At 39.7% G+C, this 24765-nt stretch overlaps 1 protein-coding gene across 1 annotated transcript in view; it reads right to left on the bottom strand.

Moving 5' to 3' along the window:
* The window catches only part of LOC133646003 (TRAF2 and NCK-interacting protein kinase-like), a 180954-nt gene that overhangs the window by 77840 nt on the left and 78349 nt on the right, over positions 1 to 24765 (bottom strand). The window contains 12 exon segments of the mRNA XM_062040937.1: positions 2756 to 2782; positions 2784 to 2908; positions 2911 to 2954; positions 3036 to 3102; positions 4186 to 4361; positions 4657 to 4735; positions 8219 to 8273; positions 8378 to 8508; positions 11336 to 11426; positions 14630 to 14740; positions 18195 to 18320; positions 22640 to 22696. Of these exon segments, the coding sequence (XP_061896921.1) occupies positions 2756 to 2782; positions 2784 to 2908; positions 2911 to 2954; positions 3036 to 3102; positions 4186 to 4361; positions 4657 to 4735; positions 8219 to 8273; positions 8378 to 8508; positions 11336 to 11426; positions 14630 to 14740; positions 18195 to 18320; positions 22640 to 22696 (1089 nt within the window).

The following is a 24765-nucleotide window of genomic DNA, read 5'->3' as shown; positions in this document are numbered from 1 at the left end:
CACCCTAGAACATGTCTTGACCACTAATACACCCCCATACCATCACACATGCTGCCTTTTACACTTTCACCCTAGAACATGTCTTGACCACTAATACACCCCCATACCATCACACATGCTGCCTTTTACACTTTCACCCTAGAACATGTCTTGACCACTAATACACCCCCATACCATCACACATGCTGCCTTTTACACTTTCACCCTAGAACATGTCTTGACCACTAATACACCCCCATACCATCACACATGCTGCCTTTTACACTTTCACCCTAGAACATGTCTTGACCACTAATACACCCCCATACCATCACACATGCTGCCTTTTACACTTTCACCCTAGAACATGTCTTGACCACTAATACACCCCCATACCATCACACATGCTGCCTTTTACACTTTCACCCTAGAACATGTCTTGACCACTAATACACCCCCATACCATCACACATGCTGCCTTTTACACTTTCACCCTAGAACATGTCTTGACCACTAATACACCCCCATACCATCACACATGCTGCCTTTTACACTTTCACCCTAGAACATGTCTTGGCCACTAATACACCCCCATACCATCACACATGCTGCCTTTTACACTTTCACCCTAGAACATGTCTTGACCACTAATACACCCCCATACCATCACACATGCTGCCTTTTACACTTTCACCCTAGAACATGTCTTGACCACTAATACACCCCCATACCATCACACATGCTGCCTCTTACACTTTCACCCTAGAACATGTCTTGACCACTAATACACCCCCATACCATCACACATGCTGCCTTTTACACTTTGCGTGGATAACAGTCTGGATGGTTCGCTTCCCCTTTGGTCCGGATGACACGATGTCGAATATTTCCAAAAACAATTTGAAATGTGGACTCGTCAGACCACAGAACACTTTTCCACTTTGCATGAGTCCATCTTAGATGATCTCGGGCCCAGAGAAGCCGACGGCGTTTCTGGGTGTTGTTGATAAATGGCTTTGGCTTTGCATAGTAGAGCTTTAACTTGCACTTACAGATGTAGCGACCAACTGTATTTAGCGACATTGGTTTTCTGAAGTGTTCCTGAGCCCATGTGGTGATATCCTTTAGAGATTGATGTCGGTTTTTGATACAGTGGCGTCTGAGGGATGGAAGGTCACGCTCATTCAATGTTGGTTTCCGGCCATGCTGCTTACGTGCAGTGATTTCTCCACATTCTCTGAACCTTTTGATGATATTACGGAGCGTAGATGGTGAAATCCCTAAATTCCTTGCAATAACTGCTTGAGAAAGGTTGTTCTTAAACTGTTCAACAATTTGCTCAGGCATTTGTTGACAAAGTGGTGACCCTCGCCCCATCCTTGTTTGTGAATGACTGAACATTTCATGGAATCTACTTTTATAGCCAATCATGGCACCCACCTGTTCCCAATTAGCCTGCACACCTGTGGGATGTTCCAAATAAGTGTTTGATGAGCATTCCTCAACTTTATCACTCTTTTTTGCCACCTTTCACAACTTCTTTGTCACGTGTTGCTGCCATCAAATTATAAACTTAATGATTATTTGCAAAAAAAAATCAAGTTTATGAGTTAGAACATGAAATATGTTGTCTTTGTAGCATATTCAACTGAATATGGCTTGAAAAGGATTAGCAAATCATTGTATTCTGTTTATATTTACATCTAACACAAATTCCCAACTCATATGGAAACGGGGTTTGTACAATTTATACTGAATTGTACAACGTGGAATTACAAGAAGTAATTCCACGTTGGTCCTAAAGAGGCAGCAGTGAGTCAGTAAATACACTGCCCCCTGCTGTTTGGACGAGGAAACTGCAAGGCCAAGTGAACCTTCCAGCTCCTCACTCTTACTTCCTCCTTCCTCACTCTTACTTCCTCCTTCCTCACTCTTACTTCCTCCTTCCTCACTCTTACTTCCTCCTCACTCTTACTTCCTCCTTCCTCACTCTTACTTCCTCCTCACTCTTACTTCCTCCTCACTCTTACTTCCTCCTTCCTCACTCTTACTTCCTCCTTCCTCACTCTTACTTCCTCCTCACTCTTACTTCCTCCTCACTCTTACTTCCTCCTCACTCTTACTTCCTCCTCACTCTTACTTCCTCACTCTTACTTCCTCCTTCCTCACTCTTACTTCCTCCTTCCTCACTCTTACTTCCTCCTCACTCTTACTTCCTCCTTCCTCACTCTTACTTCCTCCTTCCTCACTCTTACTTCCTCCTCACTCTTACTTCCTCCTCACTCTTACTTCCTCCTCACTCTTACTTCCTCTCACTCTTACTTCCTCCTCACTCTTACTTCCTCCTCACTCTTACTTCCTCCTCACTCTTACTTCCTCCTCACTCTTACTTCCTCCTCACTCTTACTTCCTCCTCACTCTTACTTCCTCCTCACTCTTACTTCCTCCTTCCTCACTCTTCCTCCTCACTCTTACTTCCTCCTTCCTCACTCTTACTTCCTCCTCACTCTTACTTCCTCCTCACTCTTACTTCCTCCTTCCTCCCTCTTACTTCCTCCTCACTCTTACTTACTCCTTCCTCCCTCTTACTTCCTCCTCACTCTTACTTCCTCCTTCCTCCCTCTCACTTCCTCCTTCCTCGCTCTTACTTCCTCCTCACTCTTACTTCCTCCTTCCTCCCTCTTACTTCCTCCTCACTCTTACTTCCTCCTTCCTCACTCTTACTTCCTCCTCCCTCTTACTTCCTCCTTCCTACTTCCTCCTTCCTCGCTCTTACTTCCTCCAGCCGCCGCCGCTGCTCCTTACTGCTCCTCGATGCGCTTCTGCCTCTCGGCCAGCAGGAGGCGCTTGTGCTCCTCGTTGTGTTGCTGCTCCAGCTGCTGCCGCCTCTGCGCCTCCGACCGCTCCTTATTGGCCAGCTGCAGGCGCAGAAGTCTCTGCGCAGGGTGGACTCCCCGGGGATGTTGATGATGGAGCTGGGCGGGAGACGCGGCCATGAAACGCCCAGCAAATCTTTGTGGGGGGGGCGTTAGTCAGCGTGCTGAGGGGACACTCACCTGGCCTCACCCGACTCTCTGTCGTCGTCCTCTTCTTCACTGCCGCTGTACTCGTACTCAGTCTCGTCTAACACAAACACACAAGGAGTCAACACTCATGGACACATGATTCACTCTTCACACCAAAGCCATTTATCAACAACACCCAGAAACGTCACCCGAGCTCATCTAAGATGGACTGATACAAAGTGGAAAAGTGTTCTGTGGTCTGACGAGTCCACATTTCAAATTGTTTTTGGAAACTGTGGACGTCGTGTCCTCCGGACCAAAGAGGAAAAGAACCATCCGGATTGTTCTAGGGTGAAAGTGTAAAAGGCAGCATGTGTGATGGTATGGGGGTGTATTAGTGGTCAAGACATGGGTAACTTACACATGTGTGATGGTATGGGGGTGTATTAGTGGTCAAGACATGGGTAACTTACACATGTGTGATGGTATGGGGGTGTATTAGTGGCCAAGACATGGGTAACTTACACGTGTGATGGTATGGGGGTGTATTAGTGGCCAAGACATGGGTAACTTACACATGTGTGATGGTATGGGGGTGTATTAGTGGTCAAGACATGGGTAACTTACACATGTGTGATGGTATGGGGGTGTATTAGTGGTCAAGACATGGGTAACTTACACATGTGTGATGGTATGGGGGTGTATTAGTGGCCAAGACATGGGTAACTTACACGTGTGATGGTATGGGGGTGTATTAGTGGCCAAGACATGGGTAACTTACACATGTGTGATGGTATGGGGGTGTATTAGTGGTCAAGACATGGGTAACTTACACATGTGTGATGGTATGGGGGTGTATTAGTGGCCAAGACATGGGTAACTTACACGTGTGATGGTATGGGGGTGTATTAGTGGTCAAGACATGGGTAACTTACACATGTGTGATGGTATGGGGGTGTATTAGTGGTCAAGACATGGGTAACTTACACACGTGTGATGGTATGGGGGTGTATTAGTGGTCAAGACATGGGTAACTTACACATGTGTGATGGTATGGGGGTGTATTAGTGGCCAAGACATGTCTTTGCAGTCTATTCAATTGAATACAAGTTGAAAAGGATTTGTTGTTATTGAGCATTTCCACAAGGTGGCGAGCTGACGGGTGTTGGGTGTAGTAAACGTGGACAGATGTTCTCCTCACCGCGCTCTCCTCTCTTCTTCTTGGTGCGGTCGATGTGGTCTTTGAGCTGGATGCGCACCTGCCTCTCGTTGGCCAGCTCTCGGATGAAAGGATGCTTGAGCAGCTGCTCCGTACTCGGCCTCTGACCGTGACTCTTCACCAGGCAGCTTTCTATGAACAGCTGGAACTTCTTGGACCTCGGAGCACACGTGACACACAACAACATTCATTCAAATAGTCCTTCTCATACATATATAGTGGTATGAGGGCTCCCTCTAGTGGTACGTCACAGAATCACTTCATGAAATATTCTAATATATTCAAGTGTGACTGTTCAAATAGTGTGTCTGCACTTTTGTTTGTACTTTCTATATATTCTCTAGAAGGCAATAAAACCAAATAGACTAATAATAATAATAATAATGATCATAAAGTTATATTTTTAATAATAACATACACTTTTATTAAAGTAATCAAAGCCTTTTTCCTCACCATTTCTTGGACTTGAGTCTCGGCGCTGGGTTTCGAGGGATGAGGAAGAGGGCCCTCATGGGGTGCATGTCACACAGCGCTACAGGGGCCACACATATAAGAACATGTCACACGGCGCTACAGGGGCCACACATATAAGAACATGTCACACAGCGCTACAGGGGCCACACATATAAGAACATGTCACACGGCGCTACAGGGGCCACACATATAAGAACATGTCACACGGCGCTACAGGGGCCACACATATAAGAACATGTCACACGGCGCTACAGGGGCCACACATATAAGAACATGTCACACGGCGCTACAGGGGCCACACATATAAGAACATGTCACACGGCGCTACAGGGGCCACACATTTAAGAACATGTCACACGGCGCTACAGGGGCCACACATATAACAACATGTCACACGGCGCTACAGGGGCCACACATATAAGAACATGTCACACGGCGCTACAGGGGCCACACATAAGAACATGTCACACGGCGCTACAGGGGCCACACATATAAGAACATGTCACACGGCGCTACAGGGGCCACACATATAAGAACATGTCACACGGCGCTACAGGGGCCACACATATAAGAACATGTCACACGGCGCTACAGGGGCCACACATATAAGAACATGTCACACGGCGCTACAGGGGCCACACATATAAGAACATGTCACACGGCGCTACAGGGGCCACACATATAACAACATGTCACACGGCGCTACAGGGGCCACACATATAAGAACATGTCACACGGCGCTACAGGGGCCACACATATAAGAACATGTCACACGGCGCTACAGGGGCCACACATATAACAACATGTCACACAGCGCTACAGGGGCCACACATATAAGAACATGTCACACGGCGCTACAGGGGCCACACATATAAGAACATGTCACACAGCGCTACAGGGGCCACACATATAAGAACATGTCACACGGCGCTACAGGGGCCACACATATAACAACATGTCACACGGCGCTACAGGGGCCACACATATAAGAACATGTCACACGGCGCTACAGGGGCCACACATATAAGAACATGTCACACGGCGCTACAGGGGCCACACATATAAGAACATGTCACACGGCGCTACAGGGGCCACACATTTAAGAACATGTCACACGGCGCTACAGGGGCCACACATATAACAACATGTCACACGGCGCTACAGGGGCCACACATATAAGAACATGTCACACGGCGCTACAGGGGCCACACATAAGAACATGTCACACGGCGCTACAGGGGCCACACATATAAGAACATGTCACACGGCGCTACAGGGGCCACACATATAAGAACATGTCACACGGCGCTACAGGGGCCACACATATAAGAACATGTCACACGGCGCTACAGGGGCCACACATATAAGAACATGTCACACGGCGCTACAGGGGCCACACATATAAGAACATGTCACACGGCGCTACAGGGGCCACACATATAACAACATGTCACACGGCGCTACAGGGGCCACACATATAAGAACATGTCACACGGCGCTACAGGGGCCACACATATAAGAACATGTCACACAGCGCTACAGGGGCCACACATATAAGAACATGTCACACAGCGCTACAGGGGCCACACATATAAGAACATGTCACACGGCGCTACAGGGGCCACACATATAAGAACATGTCACACGGCGCTACAGGGGCCACACATATATGAACATGTCACACGGCGCTACAGGGGCCACACATATAAGAACATGTCACACGGCGCTACAGGGGCCACACATATAAGAACATGTCACACGGCGCTACAGGGGCCACACATATAAGAACATGTCACACGGCGCTACAGGGGCCACACATATAAGAACATGTCACACGGCGCTACAGGGGCCACACATTTAAGAACATGTCACACGGCGCTACAGGGGCCACACATATAACAACATGTCACACGGCGCTACAGGGGCCACACATATAAGAACATGTCACACGGCGCTACAGGGGCCACACATATAAGAACATGTCACACGGCGCTACAGGGGCCACACATATAAGAACATGTCACACGGCGCTACAGGGGCCACACATATAAGAACATGTCACACGGCGCTACAGGGGCCACACATATAAGAACATGTCACACAGCGCTACAGGGGCCACACATATAAGAACATGTCACACGGCGCTACAGGGGCCACACATATAAGAACATGTCACACGGCGCTACAGGGGCCACACATATAAGAACATGTCACACGGCGCTACAGGGGCCACACATATAACAACATGTCACACGGCGCTACAGGGGCCACACATATAAGAACATGTCACACGGCGCTACAGGGGCCACACATATAAGAACATGTCACACAGCAATTTTGGTAGAAATGTGTGAAAGTTGAAAAGCCAAAGCCCAAATGAAATGCTAACAGTTAGCACGCTGGCCAGATGGCGTAAACTAACAAAACATACGAACAAAATGAGTTACAAAAGCTAGCATGCTAACAGTGTTATGCTAACATGCTAACAATAGCATGCTTACAGTTAGCATTAGTGAAAAACTAAAATAAAAGACACTAAGGTGTATACATGCTAAATTAGCTATACAAAAAGCTAGCAAATGCTAACTATAATGTGCATCAAGTAGCATTATATATCACTCTGGGGTGTGGAACTGCTTGAAAATTCTAGCCTGCTAACGTTAGCATGCATCAAGTACCAAAATATGACTGAAGTGTAAACGTACAAAATTTGCTAAAAAAAATATAAAAGCCAGCATCCGAACATTAGCATGCTAACATGTATCGTTCGTCAAGTAACAAAAAATGTATAACAATAAAATGAACAAAAAAGCTAGCATGCTAACAGTGATATGCTAACATGCTAAAATATAGCATGCTCACAGTTAGCATAAGGGAAACACCAAAATAAATGACACTAAGGTGCATACCTGCTAAAATAGATTTAAAAAAGCAAGCAAATGCTAAGTGTAACGTGCATCAAGTAGCATTATATATCACTCTGGGGTGTGGAACTGCTTGAAAATTCTAGCCTGCTAACGTTAGCATGCATCAAGTACCAAAATATGACTGAAGTGTATACGTAAAAAAATAGCTAAAAGAAAAGAAAAAAAAGCCAGCATCCTAACATTAGCATGCTAACATGTATCATTCGTCCAGTAACAAAAAATGTATAACAGCAAAGTGAGCAAAAAAGCTAGCATGCTAACAGTGTTATGCTAACATGCTAAAATATAGCATGCTTACAGTTAGCATTAGTGAAAAACCAAAATAAACGACACATGCTAAATTAGCTAAAAAAAAGCTAGCAAATGCTAACGTTAGCATGCATCAAGTACCAACATATGACTGGAGTGTATACGTACAAAATTTGCCGACAAAAACATTAGCATGCTAACATTAGCATGCTAACATGTATCATTGGTCAAGTAAGAAAATATGTATAACAGCAAAATGAGCACAAAAAGCTAGCATGCTAATGATTAAATATGAGCACCCCTGATGTACAACATATTTAATAATCACAATAATAATAATAATATTATTTATAAATGTTCCTTACATGGCGCCCCTTCTGCCATCTCTATGGCCGTGATTCCCAGGGACCACAAGTCGCTCTGCAACAACACAACACATGAGAGGAGAAGGTGGCCCCCAGCAGGACAACACATGAGAGGAGAAGGTGGCCCCCAGCAGGTGTGAGGTGTGCTTCCTCACGCACCTTAAAGTCGTATGTCGCCTCGGGGTTCTCGTCGCAGGCAATCACCTCGGGCGCCATCCAATATGGCGTCCCGATGAAGGTGTTCCGCCTTCCCACTGTCCGGTCCAGCTGAGCCGACACACCAAAGTCCACTGCAGGCAGAAGGCGCTTGATTAACAAGCATATTAACAAGTATATTAAAAAGTATATTAACAAGTATATTAACAAGTATATTAACAAGTATCTTAACAAGTATATTAACAAGTACATTAAAAAGTATATTAACAAGTATATTAACAAGTATATTAACAAGTATATTAAAAAGTATATTAACAAGTATATTAACAAGTACATTAAAAAGTATATTAACAAGTATATTAAAAAGTATATTACAGTGAAGTCATTCTAGATATTCATTTGTGTCTTTATTACCAAAGCTTGTTTCGGACACTGAATTTATGACTCATTTTTTTGTGTTTTAATTTCAATCAAATTATGCTGACAATTTCATTGAATGAAAAATTGTGAGCAAAATGTGTGTATTAAAATTTAGGGTGTAAAAATTCAGTGTATAAAAAAATCGGTGTAAAAAAATTCATTTTATAAAAAATGATCTGTAAACAAAGTCAGGGAATAAACATGTAGAAGAAAAAAATCAGTGATTAAAAAAATTCAGTGTCTAAAAAATTCAGTGTAAAAAAATCAATGTATAAAAAATGTGTGTAAAAAAACTAATTTTCGAAAAAATTAAGTGTAAACAAAGTCAGCGTATAAAAGTCTCGTGTAAAAAAATTCAGTGAAGAAAAAAAATCATTGTTCAAAAATATTAGTGTAAAAAAATTCAGTTTAAAATAATTTAGTGTATAAAAAATGTAGTGTATAAATGATTAGTGTAAAAAAATGTGTGTATACAAAAATCAGTGTAGAAAAATTCAGTGCATAAAAAAAATCTGTGTAAAAAATTAAGTTTATAAAAAATTCAGTGTAAACAAAGTCAGGGTACAACAATTTAGTGTAAAACAATTCAGTGTAGGAAAAAATCAGTGTTAAAAAATTGAGTGTATAGAAAAATTTGTGTAAAATAAATAATTTTAGAAAAAATTAAGTGTAAACAAAGTCAGCATATAAAGGTTTTGTGTCCAAAAATTCAAACATTTAGTGTAAAACAATTCAGTGAAGAAAAACATCAGTGTGTAAAAAATTCAGTGTATAAAAAAATTGGTGTAAAAAATAAAATAAAATAAAAAAATTAATGCAAACAAAGTCAGCTTATAAAATTTTTGTGTGAAAAAATTCAGTGAAGAAAAACAATCAGTGTTTAAAAAGATTAGTGTAAACAATATCAGTTTTTAAAAAATCAGTGTAAAAAAATTCGGTGTATAAAAAATCTAGTGTATAAAGGATTAGTGTAAAAAAAACTGTGTATAAAAAAATAGTAGACAAAAATTCAGTGCATAAAAAAAAATCTGTGTAAAAAATATATTTTTATAAAACATTTTGTGTAAACAAATTCAGGGTACAAACATTTAAAAACTATTCAGTGTAGAAAAAAATCAGTGTAAACAAATTCAGTCTATAAAAAATGTGTGTAAAAAAAGAATTTTAGAAAAAATTAAGTGTAAACAAAGTCAGCGGATAAAAGCTTTGTGTAAAAAAATTCAGTGTCTAAAAAAATCAGTGTTTAAAAAGATTAGTGTAAAAAAATTCAGTTTGAAAAAATTCAGTGTCTAAAAAAATCTGTGTAAAATATTCAGTGTATAAAAAATGTAGTGTAAAAAAAATGGGAATACAAAAATCAGTGTAGAAAAATTCAGTGCATAGAAAATTATGTGTAAAAAAATTCATTAAAAAAAAAAATCAGTGTCTAAAAAATTCAGTGTAAAAAAATCAATGTATAAAAATGTGTGTAAAAAAATAAATTTTCGAAAAAATTAAGTGTAAACAAAGTCAGCGTATAAAAGTCTCGTGTAAAAAAATTCAGTGAAGAAAAATAATCATTGTTCAAAAATATTAGTGTAAAAAAATTCAGTTTAAAATAATTTAGTGTATAAAAAATCTAGTGTAAAAATGATTACTGTAAAAAAATGTGTGTATACAAAAATCAGTGTAGAAAAATTCAGTGCATAAAAAAAATCTGTGTAAAAAATTAAGTTTATAAAAAATTCAGTGTAACAAAGTCAGGGTACAACAATTTAGTGTAAAACAATTCAGTGTAGAAAAAAATCAGTGTTAAAAAATTGAGTGTATAGAAAAATTCTTGTAAAATAAATAATTTTAGAAAAAATTAAGTGCAAACAAAGTCAGCATATAAAGGTTTTGTGTCCAAAAATTCAGTGTCGAAAAAAAAATCTGTGTTAAAAAATTCAGTGTATAAAAAAATCAGTGTAAACAAAGTCAGGGTATAAACATTTAGTGTAAAACAATTCAGTGAAGAAAAACATCAGTGTGTAAAACAATTCAGTGTATAAAAAAATTGTTGTAAAAAATAAAATAAAATACAAAAATTAAGTGCAAACAAAGTCAGCTTATAAAAGTTTTGTGTGAAAAAATTCAGTGAAGAAAAAAATCAGTGTTTAAAAATGTCAGACCCACTCGACATCCGTTGCTTTCGGTCTCCCCTAGAGGGGGGGGGTTACCCACATATGCGGTCCTCTCCAAGGTTTCTCATAGTCATTCACCGACGTCCCACTGGGGTGAGTTTTTCCTTGCCCGTATGTGGGCTCTGTACCGAGGATGTCGTTGTGGCTTGTACAACCCTTTGAGACACTTGTGATTTAGGGCTATATAAATAAACATTGATTGATTGATTGAAAATATTAGTGTAAACAATATCAGGTTTTTGAATGAAATGATCAACATCATTTGATGTACAAACATCAGTTGTATAAAAAAATGTGCGTAATAAAGACAGCAAATAACCTCCGACTCAGCAAGAAATATGTGAGCAGCCAGGTTGATGGTGGAAATCCCATCCCTCACCTAGTTTCACCTCGGCGTTCTCCGTCAGCAGCACGTTTTGTCCCTTGATGTCTCGATGGATGACTTTGTGCTGGTGGAGGTGAGTCAGGCCCTGCACACCACCACCACCCATCATTAGTAACCACATCCACAACACACACCACCACCCATCATTAGTAACCACAACACACACCACCACCCATCATTAGTAACCACAACACACACCACCACCCATGAGCCAAGCACAGATTAGTAACCACACCCAGAACGTCTTTGTGGACTTCCAGCTGACCTCTTTTGAACTTGACATTTACTTAGCAATTAACAATCGCATGAAAGCACTCGGGAGCTTTTTTACTCAACTGCAGAGAGTAGCTGGCGTCCATCACAACGTTGCTTGCACAAATATACACAAGCGGTCAAAAGTTTGACTGGTAGTGCAACAATAAGGTAAGGGAGCGTACAGTACATACACTATATTGACAAAAGTATTTGGCCAGCCATCCAAGTGATGAGAATGACTAATGACTAATCACTAATCACTAATCACTAATCACTAATCACAGGTGTGTCCAATCAAGCACTTAAGCATGGAGACTCTTTCTGTGCAAGAATGGCCGCTCTCAGTGAAAAACACTACAAATTGTACTGATTTTCAAGATAAAACTAGTAAAATGGCCGCCACATGCTGTGATCTATGGAGCTGTGGCCCTCAGTGGACTAAGTGTGGGCTCCTGTGAGTCCTAGGAGCCTGGTTGACATTAGCACCTGCTGATGACTGCACCTGCCAGCTGGTCACATGACCAGTCCAACCTTTGCAACTAGAAAAGTGTGTTGTATCATGTGACCATTCGAGTGCAACTAGAAAAGTGTGTTGTATCACGTGACCATTCGAGTGCAAATGCCATTATTTGTTCAGCCCAAACTAAATCCTCTCTAAAAGCTTTTCTACCAAATCCATGCCAAGCTTTTTTGTAGCCTCCCTTTTTGTGTGTCAGTGCTGGTGTGACAAACATACACAATACTGCCATGTGTGTGTGTGTGTGTGTGTCACTTTAAGAAAAAACTATGTTTGATACTGTGCCCCTGATATCTTTGATATCTAACACAAAGATATCAGGGAACACAGTATCAAACATAGTTTTTATTTATATATATATATATATATATATATATATATATATATATATATATATATATATATATATATATATATATATATATATATATATATATATATATATATATATATATATATATATATATACATACATACATACATTTATGTATATACATAAATATATAGATACATACATACATATATATGTGTATACATAAATATACATACATACGTATATATGTATATATAAACATATATAGATAAATACATATATATATATATATATATATATATATATATATATATATATATATATATATATATATATATATATATATATATATATATATATACACTAGCGTTCAAAAGTTTGGGGTCACATGTAAATGTCCTTATTTTTGAAGGAAAAGCACTGTACTTTTCAATGAAGATAACTTTAAACTAGTCTTAACTTTACAGAAATACACTCTATACATTGCTAATGTGCTAAATGACTATTCTAGCTGCAAATGTCTGCTTTTTGGTGCAATATCTACATAGGTGTATAGAGGCCCATTTCCAGCAACTATCACTCCAGTGTTCTAATGGTACAATGTGTTTGCTCATTGGCTCAGAAGGCTAATTGATGATTAGAAAACCCTTGTGCAATCATGTTCACACATCTGAAAACACTTTAGCTCGTTACAGAAGCTACAAAACTGACCTTCCTTTGAGCAGATTGAGTTTCTGGAGCATCACATTTGTGGGCTCAATTAAACGCTCAAAATGGCCAGAAAAAGAGAACTTTCATCTGAAACTCCACAGTCTATTCTTGTTCTTAGAAATGAAGGCTATTCCACTAAATTGTTTGGGTGACCCCAAACTTTTGAACGGTAGTGTAAAAAAAAAAATATATATATATATATATATATATATATATATATATATATATATATATATATATATATATATATATATATATATATATATATATATATATATATATATATATATATATATATAAATAATGTTTTATGTCCTTTTGTCAAAGAAAACACACAACATATGCAATTCCCCTAAAAAAAATTTAAGTGGAAAATTTGATGTGAAGCATTTGGAGCCAATAATTCATAACAACATTAATTTTATTTCATTATTATGTGTTGAGCAATGCAGTTAAAAAAACAACAACACACTATAGACATTGGGGAGCCGAAAGGGCCCCACTGTTAAAAATGTTTAAAATAAATTATACATTTATATTTTTTTGCCTTCAACGCTTAAATCTCTAGATCATCTTCAAAGCTATCCATCGATTATAAGTTGTTCTTTTTTTAATATGTTTTGTCATAGAAAACTGTTTGTCATGTGGCAAAAAGACAAAATATGCAATATTTTCCTGAACAAATATTTTAATTAGTAGTCTGTTTATTTTAAATGTTAGTTTTTTCTTTATTACCTGTTGTGTCATTTAGTTCTACCCCATATTTGTTCCCACTACCGCACCTTAAATTGGAGTCCTTAATCTCGTTATATGCAAATATAATGACAATTAAGTCCATTCTATTCTATTCTATTCTAAAGTGTCATAATTGATGTGAAGTAAATTGATTTTCAATCATTATGTTTTTTGGAGCAATGACCGCCTGCACGGCAGTTTTGTTGTTTAAGCTTCAACATTGCAACTTCTTCTCGTTACATTTCACTTCTTTGCTCTTTTCTTGCACTTGTTCATGTGTTTCTGTAACACAATTTGACATGAAAACTTTAGCTGCAAATGTCGAGCCCTCTTGACTGCATGGACAAACGACACAAGCACCTCCAAGTATTGAAGGAATAAAAGTTCATTCTAAGCGGAGGACAAAGAAAGCAGAGGAAGAGAAAGTGAAAGAAGACGAGCGCTGACGTCTGAGGAAGAAAGGAAAGGAAAGGAGTGGTGAGTGAGTGGCACATAAACACACACACCACACATCCTGCACACCTCAGCACAATAAAACAACAACAAGGGTGTCAAAGATAGGAAATGGAAGAATTAGTATGAAAATAATCTGAATAGTAAATGAAAGAATTAGTATACAAATAATATGAATATTAAATGAAAGAATGAGTATGTAAATAATCTGACTAGTAAATGACAGAATGAGTATGTAAATAATATGAATAGTAAATGAAAGAATGAGTATGTAAATAATCTGAGTAGTAAATAAAATAATTACCCTGAGAATCTCTCTGCAGATGTAAGCTGTCCATTCTTCTTTCAGAGAGTTGCCTTTGGTGTTCTTGATCAGGTCTGTGACAGAACCTGCACCGCAGAACTCCATCACCAACTACACACACACACACACACACACACACACACACACACACACACACACACACACACACACACACACACACACACACACACACACACACACACACACACACACACACACACTTTTTACTCACTCTACTACTACTACTACTACAGCACTACTACTATTACAGTCCTACTACTACTACTACTACAGCACTACTACTATTACAGTCCTACTACTACTACTACTACAGCACTACTACTATTACAGTCCTACTACTACTACTACTACAGCACTACTACTATTACAGTCCTACTACTACTACTACTACAGTACTACTACTATTACAGTCCTACTACTATTACAGTCCTACTACTACTACTACTACTACAGCACTACTACTATTACAGTCCTACTACTACTACTACTACTACAGTACTACTACTATTACAGTACTACTACTATTACTACTACTACTATTACTACTACTGTACTCTTACTACTACTAATCCTACTACTCCTACTATTACTTTTACTAATCCTACTATTACTTCTACTACTAATACTTCTACTTCTACTACTATTACTCCTACTAATCCTACTACTACTACTACTACTCCTACTATTACTTTTACTAATCCTACTATTACTTCTACTACTACTACTTCTACTACTAATACATTTACTACTATTACTTCTACTACTATTACTTCTACTTCTACTACTATTACTCCTACTAATCTTACTACTACTACTACTACTACTACTACTTCTACTCCTACTATTACTTTTACTAATCCTACTATTACTTCTACTACTATTACTTCTACTACTAATACTACTACTACTACTACTATTACTTCTACTACTAATACTTCTACTACTATTACTTCTACTACTATTACTTCTACTACTATTACTTCTACTACTATTACTTCTACTTCTACTACTATTACTCCTACTAATCTTACTACTACTACTACTACTACTACTACTTCTACTCCTACTATTACTTTTACTAATCCTACTATTACTTCTACTACTATTACTTCTACTACTAATACTACTACTACTACTACTATTACTTCTACTACTAATACTTCTACTACTATTACTTCTACTACTAATACTTCTACTACTATTACTTCTACTACTATTACTTCTACTACTATTACTTCTACTACTATTACTTCTACTACTATTACTTTTACTACTAATACTGGGGCGGTATAGCTCGGTTGGTAGAGTGGCTGTGCCAGCAACTTGAGGGTTGCAGGTTGGATCCCTGCTTCTGCCATCCTAGTCACTGCCGTTGTGTCCTTGGGCAAGACACTTGACCCACCTGCTCCCAGTGCCACCCACACTGCTTTAAAAATGTAACTTAGATATTGGGTTTCACTATGTAAAGCGCTTTGAGTCACTAGAGAAAAGCGCTATACAAATATAATTCACTAGTCACTACTTCTACTAATATTACTTCTACTACCATTACTTCTACTATTAATACTTCTACTACTATTACTTCTACTATTAATACTTCTACTACTATTACTTCTACTACTAATACTTCTAGTGGCCTAGTGGTTAGAGTGTCCGCCCTGAGATGGGTAGGTTGTGAGTTCAAACCCCGGCCGAGTCATACCAAAGACTACACAAACGGGAGCCATTACCTCCCTGCTTGGCACTCAGCATCAAGGCTTGGAATTGGGGGTTAAATCACCAAAAATGATTCCCGGGCGTGGCCACCGCTGCTGCTCACTGCTCCCCACACCTCCCAGGGGGTGATGAAGGGTGATGGGTCGAATGTAGAGAATAATTTGGCCACACCTCATGTGTGTGTGACAATCATTGCTACTTTAACTTATCTTTAAGTTAAGTAAATTAGTGCTGTCAAATGATTATTTTTTTAAAATCACATTTATTCCACTTTTGAATTTGGATTAATCCTAATTAATCACAGTAAATTACCTGCTAACATAATTCACATCAACCAACAAAAAGACCCAGATATTTTGACAAAAATACAATTTTATTACCTAAAAACTATTTTTTTTTAATGTTTTACTTGAAGGAACCTAATTTATTTTTGGTAAAATTATTTTACCATGTTTAGTTCTGTCGGGGTTTATTTTGCAGGAAAATGTTTGAATGCCTCACTGTACGCTCTGACTGACAGACAACAAGACCCACGATAGTTGTGAAGAGCCGCAGCCAGGGAAATATAAAGGTAACGTCCTCAAGTTGCAAGTACCGGCACTACTTTTCGCTCACTGAAATTAAAGTCAAGAATGTTTATGTAACTTGCACGCTACATTATGTCCAGGAAAAAAGCATTTATCCACATAATTCATATCAACCAAAAAAAAGAACCACATATTTTGACAAAAATGCAATTTTATCATCAGAAAATCATTAACAATTTCAAAAAAAATGTTTTACTTGAATGTACCTAATTTTTTTGCCCAAAACCTGGTCAAATTATTTTCTAACATTCTGTCTGGGTTTATTTTGAAGGAAAATGTAGAATGTCTCACTGTACGCTCTGACTGACAGACAACAAGACCCACGATAGTTGCGACGAGCCGCAGCCAGGGAAATATAAAGGTAGCGTTCTCAAGTTGCAAGTACCGGCACTACTTTCCGCTCACTGTAATAAAGTCAAGAATGTTTATGTAACTTGCACGCTACATTATGTGCAGGAAAAAAGTGTTTATCCACGTGTGCCTCAAGCAACTCTATCGCACCTCACATGAACACATGTCATCATGACATCTGTTGCTGCTGCTAACACAACCCCCACGCCCAATTAGACTCATCACGTTTTGGAATTGGGATTAATCATGATTAATCACAGTTGATTACTTGCTTGCATTATTAAAATGAGCTTAATAAAAGACCCCAATATTTGTACACAAATGCAATTTAATTGTCAGAATGTCATTCAGGAACGTTTTACTTGAATGCATGAGCTGTGGTTATTACTATCGACTTGAATAAGTATTTACTTGTATATACTAGATCCTGGTGTCATATGTGTACATATTGTCTCTGCTCATGTACTTATGTTGTACTTGTAAAAAAGGGAGATTGTCTCTGCTCATATACTCATGTTGTACTTGTAAAAAAGGGAGATAGCGTGTAAAAAAAGACCGATACGATACACGTCAAAATGCCAAATATGCCGATATTTGGTCTATCTCTGGTTTTGTCATCCCAATAACCCCAGAATATGAGACTTGATCCACAACACCAGAATATGAGACTTGATCCACAACACCAGAATATGAGACTTGATCCACAACACCAGAATATGAGACTTGATCCACAACACCAGAATATGAGACTTGATCCACAACACCAGAATATGAGACTTGATCCACAACACCAGAATATGAGACTTGATCCACAACACCAGAATATGAGACTTGATCCACATGCATTTTGACGTCATCACTTCAAGACAAGCCAGTAAAAAAGAACACACCCAGAGTTGGTCATCCATTCCAGGAGGATTCTTCTTGATGAACGCTCCGTAGTAGGTGGCGATGTTGCGGTGATGGCTGTACTTCTTCAGCATGTTGATTTCTGCTTTTATCTCCTCTTCTTCGTCCTAAAACCACACACACACACACACACACACACACACACACACACACACACACACACACACACACACACACACTCACACACACACACACACACACACACACACACAGAAGAAGCATCAGCAAGCGATGAACCAGGTGAACCTCTCAATGAGCAACAAAAGGCTTGTGAAGGATCCTCTAACAACTTGTGAATGATCCTCTAACAACTTGTGAAGGATCCTCTAACAACTTGTAAAGGATCCTCTAACAACTTGTGAATGATCCTCTAACAACTTGTGAAGGATCCTCTAACAACTTGTGAATGATCCTCTAACAACTTCTGAATGATCCTCAAACAACTTGTGAATGATCCTCTAACAACTTGTGAATGATCCTCTAACAACTTGTGAAGGATTCTCTAACAACTTGTGAAGGATCCTCTAACAACTTGTGAAGGATCCTCTAACAACTTGTGAAGGATCCTCTAACAACTTGTGAAGGATCCTCTAACAACTTGTGAATGATCCTCGACAACTTGTGAATGATCCTCTAACAACTTGTGAATGATCCTCTAACAACTTGTGAAGGATTCTCTAACAACTTGTGAAGGATCCTCTAACAACTTGTGAATGATCCTCTAACAACTTGTGAATGATCCTCAAACAACTTGTGAAGGATTCTCTAACAACTTGTGAAGGATCCTCTAACAACTTGTGAAGGATTCTCTAACAACTTGTGAAGGATCCTCTAACAACTTGTGAATGATCCTCAAACAACTTGTGAATGATCCTCTAACAACTTGTGAATGATCCTCTAACAACTTGTGAAGGATTCTCTAACAACTTGTGAAGGATCCTCTAACAACTTGTGAATGATCCTCTAACAACTTGTGAATGATCCTCAAACAACTTGTGAAGGATTCTCTAACAACTTGTGAAAGATCCTCTAACAACTTGTGAATGATCCTCTAACAACTTGTGAAGGATCCTCTAACAACTTGTGAAGGATCCTCTAACAACTTGTGAAGGATCCTCTAACAACTTGTGAATGATCCTCTAACAACTTGTGAATGATCCTCTAACAACTTGTGAAGGATCCTCTAACAACTTGTGAAGGATCCTCTAACAACTTGTGAAGGATCCTCTAACAACTTGTGAAGGATCCTCTAACAACTTGTGAATGATCCTCTAACAACTTGTGAATGATCCTCAAACAACTTGTGAATGATCCTCTAACAACTTGTGAATGATCCTCTAACAACTTGTGAAGGATTCTCTAACAACTTGTGAAGGATCCTCTAACAACTTGTGAAGGATCCTCTAACAACTTGTGAAGGATCCTCTAACAACTTGTGAATGATCCTCTAACAACTTGTGAATGATCCTCCAACAACTTGTGAATGATCCTCTCTAACAACTTGTGAATGATCCTCTAACAACTTGTGAATGATCCTCTAACAACTTGTGAATGATCCTCTAACAACTTGTGAATGATCCTCTCTAACAACTTGTGAATGATCCTCTAACAACTTGTGAATGATCCTCTAACAACGTGTGAATGATCCTCTAACAACTTGTGAAGGATCCTCTAACAACTTGTGAAGGATCCTTTAACAACTTGTGAATGATCCTCAACCAACTTGTGAAGGATCCTCTAACAACTTGTGAAGGATCCTCTAACAACTTGTGAATGATCCTCAAACAACTTGTGAATGATCCTCTAACAACTTGTGAAGGATCCTCTAACAACTTGTGAAGGATCCTTTAACAACTTGTGAATGATCCTCTAACAACTTGTGAAGGATCCTCTAACAACTTGTGAAGGATCCTCTAACAACTTGTGAATGATCCTCTAACAACTTGTGAAGGATCCTCTAACAACTTGTAAAGGATCCTCTAACAACTTGTGAATGATCCTCAAACAACTTGTGAAGGATCCTCAAACAACTTGTGAAGGATCCTCTAACAACTTGTGAAGGATCCTCTAACAACTTGTGAATGATCCTCTAACAACTTGTGAATGATCCTCTAACAACTTGTGAATGATCCTCTAACAACTTGTGAATGATCCTCTAACAACTTGTGAATGATCCTCTAACAACTTGTGAAGGATCCTCTAACAACTTGTGAATGATCCTCTAACAACTTGTGAAGGATCCTCTAACAACTTGTGAATGATCCTCTAACAACTTGTGAATGATCCTCTAACAACTTGTGAAGGATCCTCTAACAACGTGTGAAGGATCCTCTAACAACTTGTGAAGGATCCTCTCTAACAACTTGTGAAGGATCTTCTAACAACTTGTGAATGATCCTCAAACAACTTGTGAAGGATCCTCTAACAACTTGTGAAGGATCCTCTAACAACTTGTGAAGGATCCTCTAACAACTTGTGAAGGATCCTCTAACAACTTGTGAAGGATCCTCTAACAACTTGTGAAGGATCCTCTAACAACTTGTGAAGGATCCTCTAACAACTTGTGAAGGATCCTCTAACAACTTGTGAAGGATCCTCTAACAACTTGTGAAGGATCCTCTAACAACTTGTGAAGGATCCTCTAACAACTTGTGAATGATCCTCTAACAACTTGTGAAGGATCCTCTAACAACTTGTGAAGGATCCTCTAACAACTTGTGAAGGATCCTCTCTAACAACTTGTGAAGGATCCTCTAACAACTTGTGAAAGATCCTCTAACAACTTGTGAATGATCCTCTAACAACTTGTGAAGGATCCTCTAACAACTTGTGAAGGATCCTCTAACAACTTGTGAAGGATCCTCTAACAACTTGTGAATGATCCTCTAACAACTTGTGAAGGATCCTCTAACAACTTGTGAAGGATCCTCTAACAACTTGTGAAGGATCCTCTAACAACTTGTGAAGGATCCTCTAACAACTTGTGAAGGATCATCATAATGGCAGCTACACTTTACATCTTAAACATCTAAATACATTTTTTGGGAATGTCCGGCGGGCCAGATTGAAAAGTTAAACAGGCCTTACTTTTCCCAGATCAAGTCTATGGTCCCTTGATAAGACAGATCTGATATATGGTCCCTTGATAAGACAGATCTGGTCTATGGTCCTTTGATAAGACAGATCTGGTCTATGGTCCCTTGATAAGACAGATCTGGTCTATGGTCCCTTGATAATACAGCGCTGGTCTATGGTCCCTTGATAAGACAGATCTGGTCTATGGTCCCTTGATAAGAGAGATCTGGACTATGGTCCCTTGATAAGACAGATCTGGTCTATGGTCCCTTGATAAGACAGATCTGGTCTATGGTCCCTTGATAACACAGATCTGGTCTATGGTCTCTTGATAAGACAGATCTGGTCTATGGTCCCTTGATAAGATAGATCTGGTCTATGGTCCCTTGATAAGACAGATCTGGTCTATGGTCCCTTGATAAGACAGATCTGGACTACGGTCCCTTGATAAGACAGATCTGGTCTATGGTCCCTTGATAAGAGAGATCTGGTCTATGGTCCCTTGATAAGACAGAGCTGGTCTATGGTCCCTTGATAAGACAGATCTGGACTACGGTCCCTTGATAAGACAGATCTGGTCTATGGTCCCTTGATAAGAGAGATCTGGTCTATGGTCCCTTGATAAGACATTCCTCTAGTAAAACCGTCCCATGGTCCATCTTCTCAAGGATGGTGCTGTGCTTCTCAATGGATTAATGTTTCCCCTCCATGAACCGCAGCTGGCCTGGGTGTACTCACGACCGGGCACTCGTGCAGCCCCAAACCACCACCGCCATGTTCCAAAGGATACCAATAATAGATGCACTTTGTAAGGCCGCCATGCATCACATAAAAGCAGCATCGGAAAAAAACTAAAAACATAAAAATGGAAGCCAAGCAACAATTCAAAACAAATATTTGGGTTAGGCATACAGACAGGTGGGTTTTAAGGTAAGTTTTAAAAATGAAAAGATATTGGATGAGACTCATCTCTAAATATAGCAGACTTTGTAGACACGCCTGAGACCAGACTAATAACTGCCAGCTAATGTTACCATGGCGATAGATAGGCCTGTCCTCATTTCACACTGACACTGACTCATCCCTCTTAATTAGATCACACGCTGCTACAATCATGAGAGATGGTGTGTGTGTGTGTGTGTGTGTGTGTGTGTGTGTGTGTGTGTGTGTGTGTGTGTGTGTGTGTGTGTGTGTGTGTGTGTGTGTGTGTGTGCGTGCGTGCGTGCGTGCGTGCGTGCGTGCGTGCGTGCGTGCGTGCGTGCGTGCGTGCGTGCGTGCGTGCGTGCGTGCGTGCGTGCGTGCGTGTGTGTGTGTGTGTGTGTGTGTGTGTGTGTGTGTGTGAGATCCTTACCCCAGTGACATCCATGACCTTGATGGCTGCAAGTTGCCCCGTCTTAACATGGCGACCCTGGGAAAAAAAAGCGGGAAGGGAGAGAGAAAAAAGGTCAACAACAACTAGAAACATGGTAGACTACCACAACGTATCCACAGTGTTTTCCAGAGGTGGGGGACATCATGGATTTTTAGATGCATCGCAATTCGGACATGGACGATTATAGAATGGATCAGTAGGCGCACTACACAAAATAAATGTAACGTTATTAATATCACTACTACAGATAACATTACCAAAAATTCCTCAAAACAGCCGACTACCTATAGTATGGGCTTTTTAAACACAAGATAATTTTCTCCCAAAACATTATTAGTTAATGAGGTCTCTGGAGACAACAATCTTAACGTCATTGGTCTCAGTGAAACCGGGCTCAAACCAGATGAATTTTTCCCGCTTAACGAGGCATCTCCTCCTAACTATACGAATGCACATATTGCCCGTCCCCATAAAAGGGGTGGAGGGGTCGCACTAATATTCAATGAAAACCTTAACCTTAACCCCCACATGTCCGGTGCCCTCCAAGGTTTCTCATTGTGCCCATTGGGTTGAGTTTTTTCTTGCCCTTATGTGAGATCTGAGCCGAGGATGTCGTTGTGGCCTGTGCAGCCCTTTGAGACACTTGTGATTAAGGGCTATATAAATAAACTTTGATTGATTGATTGATAGTAAACGTCAATAATCGATAATAGATTTATTGATTGTAAATTAAGTCATGCAGACACTTCTAAAATTCGGGCACTTAATGAAATTCAATGATTTGGTGCATTTGCAAACATGTAAAATGATGTGCAAAGCAAACTAGAACCTGCTAGCACAGAATGTGCAACAATTCTTCTCAACAAAAGAGGAGAAATGGAACCTAGAGGAAAATCTGATTTAAAACATTTGTGTGCGCGTACAACACTTAAAACCTAGGTAAGAAAAGTTGGTTTTGCAAAATGGGGCCCCTTTAACATGATGAGTGTACTGTGCGGCGCAGGCAGGCTCTTGGTTTGGACGGCCCTCGTTCTCACGCTAAAAAGACTCTCATAAGAGGAAAATCTGGAGAGTCGAAGCAGAAATTTCTCATTAGGATCAGACTGCCCCAATTCCACAAGGAACAAGGGCCGCTTTGTTGGCACTGGACAAAAAGAATCCCAGCCACAGCTCAGTGACTCGGGGAAGGTCTGGGAGGATGCTTAGAAGGTCTGGGAGGATGCTTAGAAGGTCTGGGAGGATGCTTAGAAGGTCTGGGAGGATGCTTAGAAGGTCTGGGACGATGTTTAGAAGGTCTGGGAGGATGCTTAGAAGGCCTGGGAGGATGCTTAGAAGGTCTGGGAGGATGCTTAGAAGGCCTGGGAGGATGCTTAGAAGGCATCATTGGTCCACAAGAAGGTCTGTAGATTGACGTCCATGTGGCATTGTTTGGACATGAAGGAACAGGAGATTTGAGATGAACTGATCTCAAGAGTCTTCAGTGAACATAACCCTTCATCAATTAAATCCATTGGAAAAAAGCCTCCATTTGTATTTTTGTGCTCCGATGATTGGTCTATTGAGTTGAACAAACACAAATGTATCAAATCCAGAACGTACGGAGTGCTCGGAGCTTAGAATATGTGGACATTGTTTCTGTAAGACACTCCGATACAGCGCATAAGGGTGTGTGTGTGTGTGTGTGTGTTGTGTGTGTGTGTGTGTGTGTGTGTGTGTGTGTGTGTGTGTGTGTGTGTGTGTGTGTGTGTGTGTGTGTGTGTGTGTGTGTGTGTGTGTGTGTGTGTGTGTGTGTGTGTGTGTGTGTGTGTGTGTGTGTGTGTGTGTGTGTATTCTCTTGTATTTCTAGCCTTCTTGAGACATCAACAAGGAAAAGTATCTTCCATATGAAGAAGGGTGAACAAGTGATGACATAAATGGTCCCAATACAGAAAACCATTGCATCTAATAGAGAAAGTCTCATTGGCACCCCTGCTGGTGAAACATATCAATATAGTAACATAATGTGTCATTCCCCATTTTATTATTTTGTCAAAATTATACTTGTTCATTTACTGTTAATATCTGCTTATTTTCCGTTTCAACATGTTCTATCTACACTTCTGTTA

This window comes from Entelurus aequoreus, linkage group LG03 (genome assembly GCF_033978785.1).
Source record: "Entelurus aequoreus isolate RoL-2023_Sb linkage group LG03, RoL_Eaeq_v1.1, whole genome shotgun sequence".
NCBI classification, from domain to species: Eukaryota; Metazoa; Chordata; class Actinopteri; order Syngnathiformes; family Syngnathidae; genus Entelurus; species Entelurus aequoreus.
The sequence above is the reverse complement of the archived record's forward strand: the minus strand, read 5'-3'. Positions and strand labels throughout refer to the sequence as shown.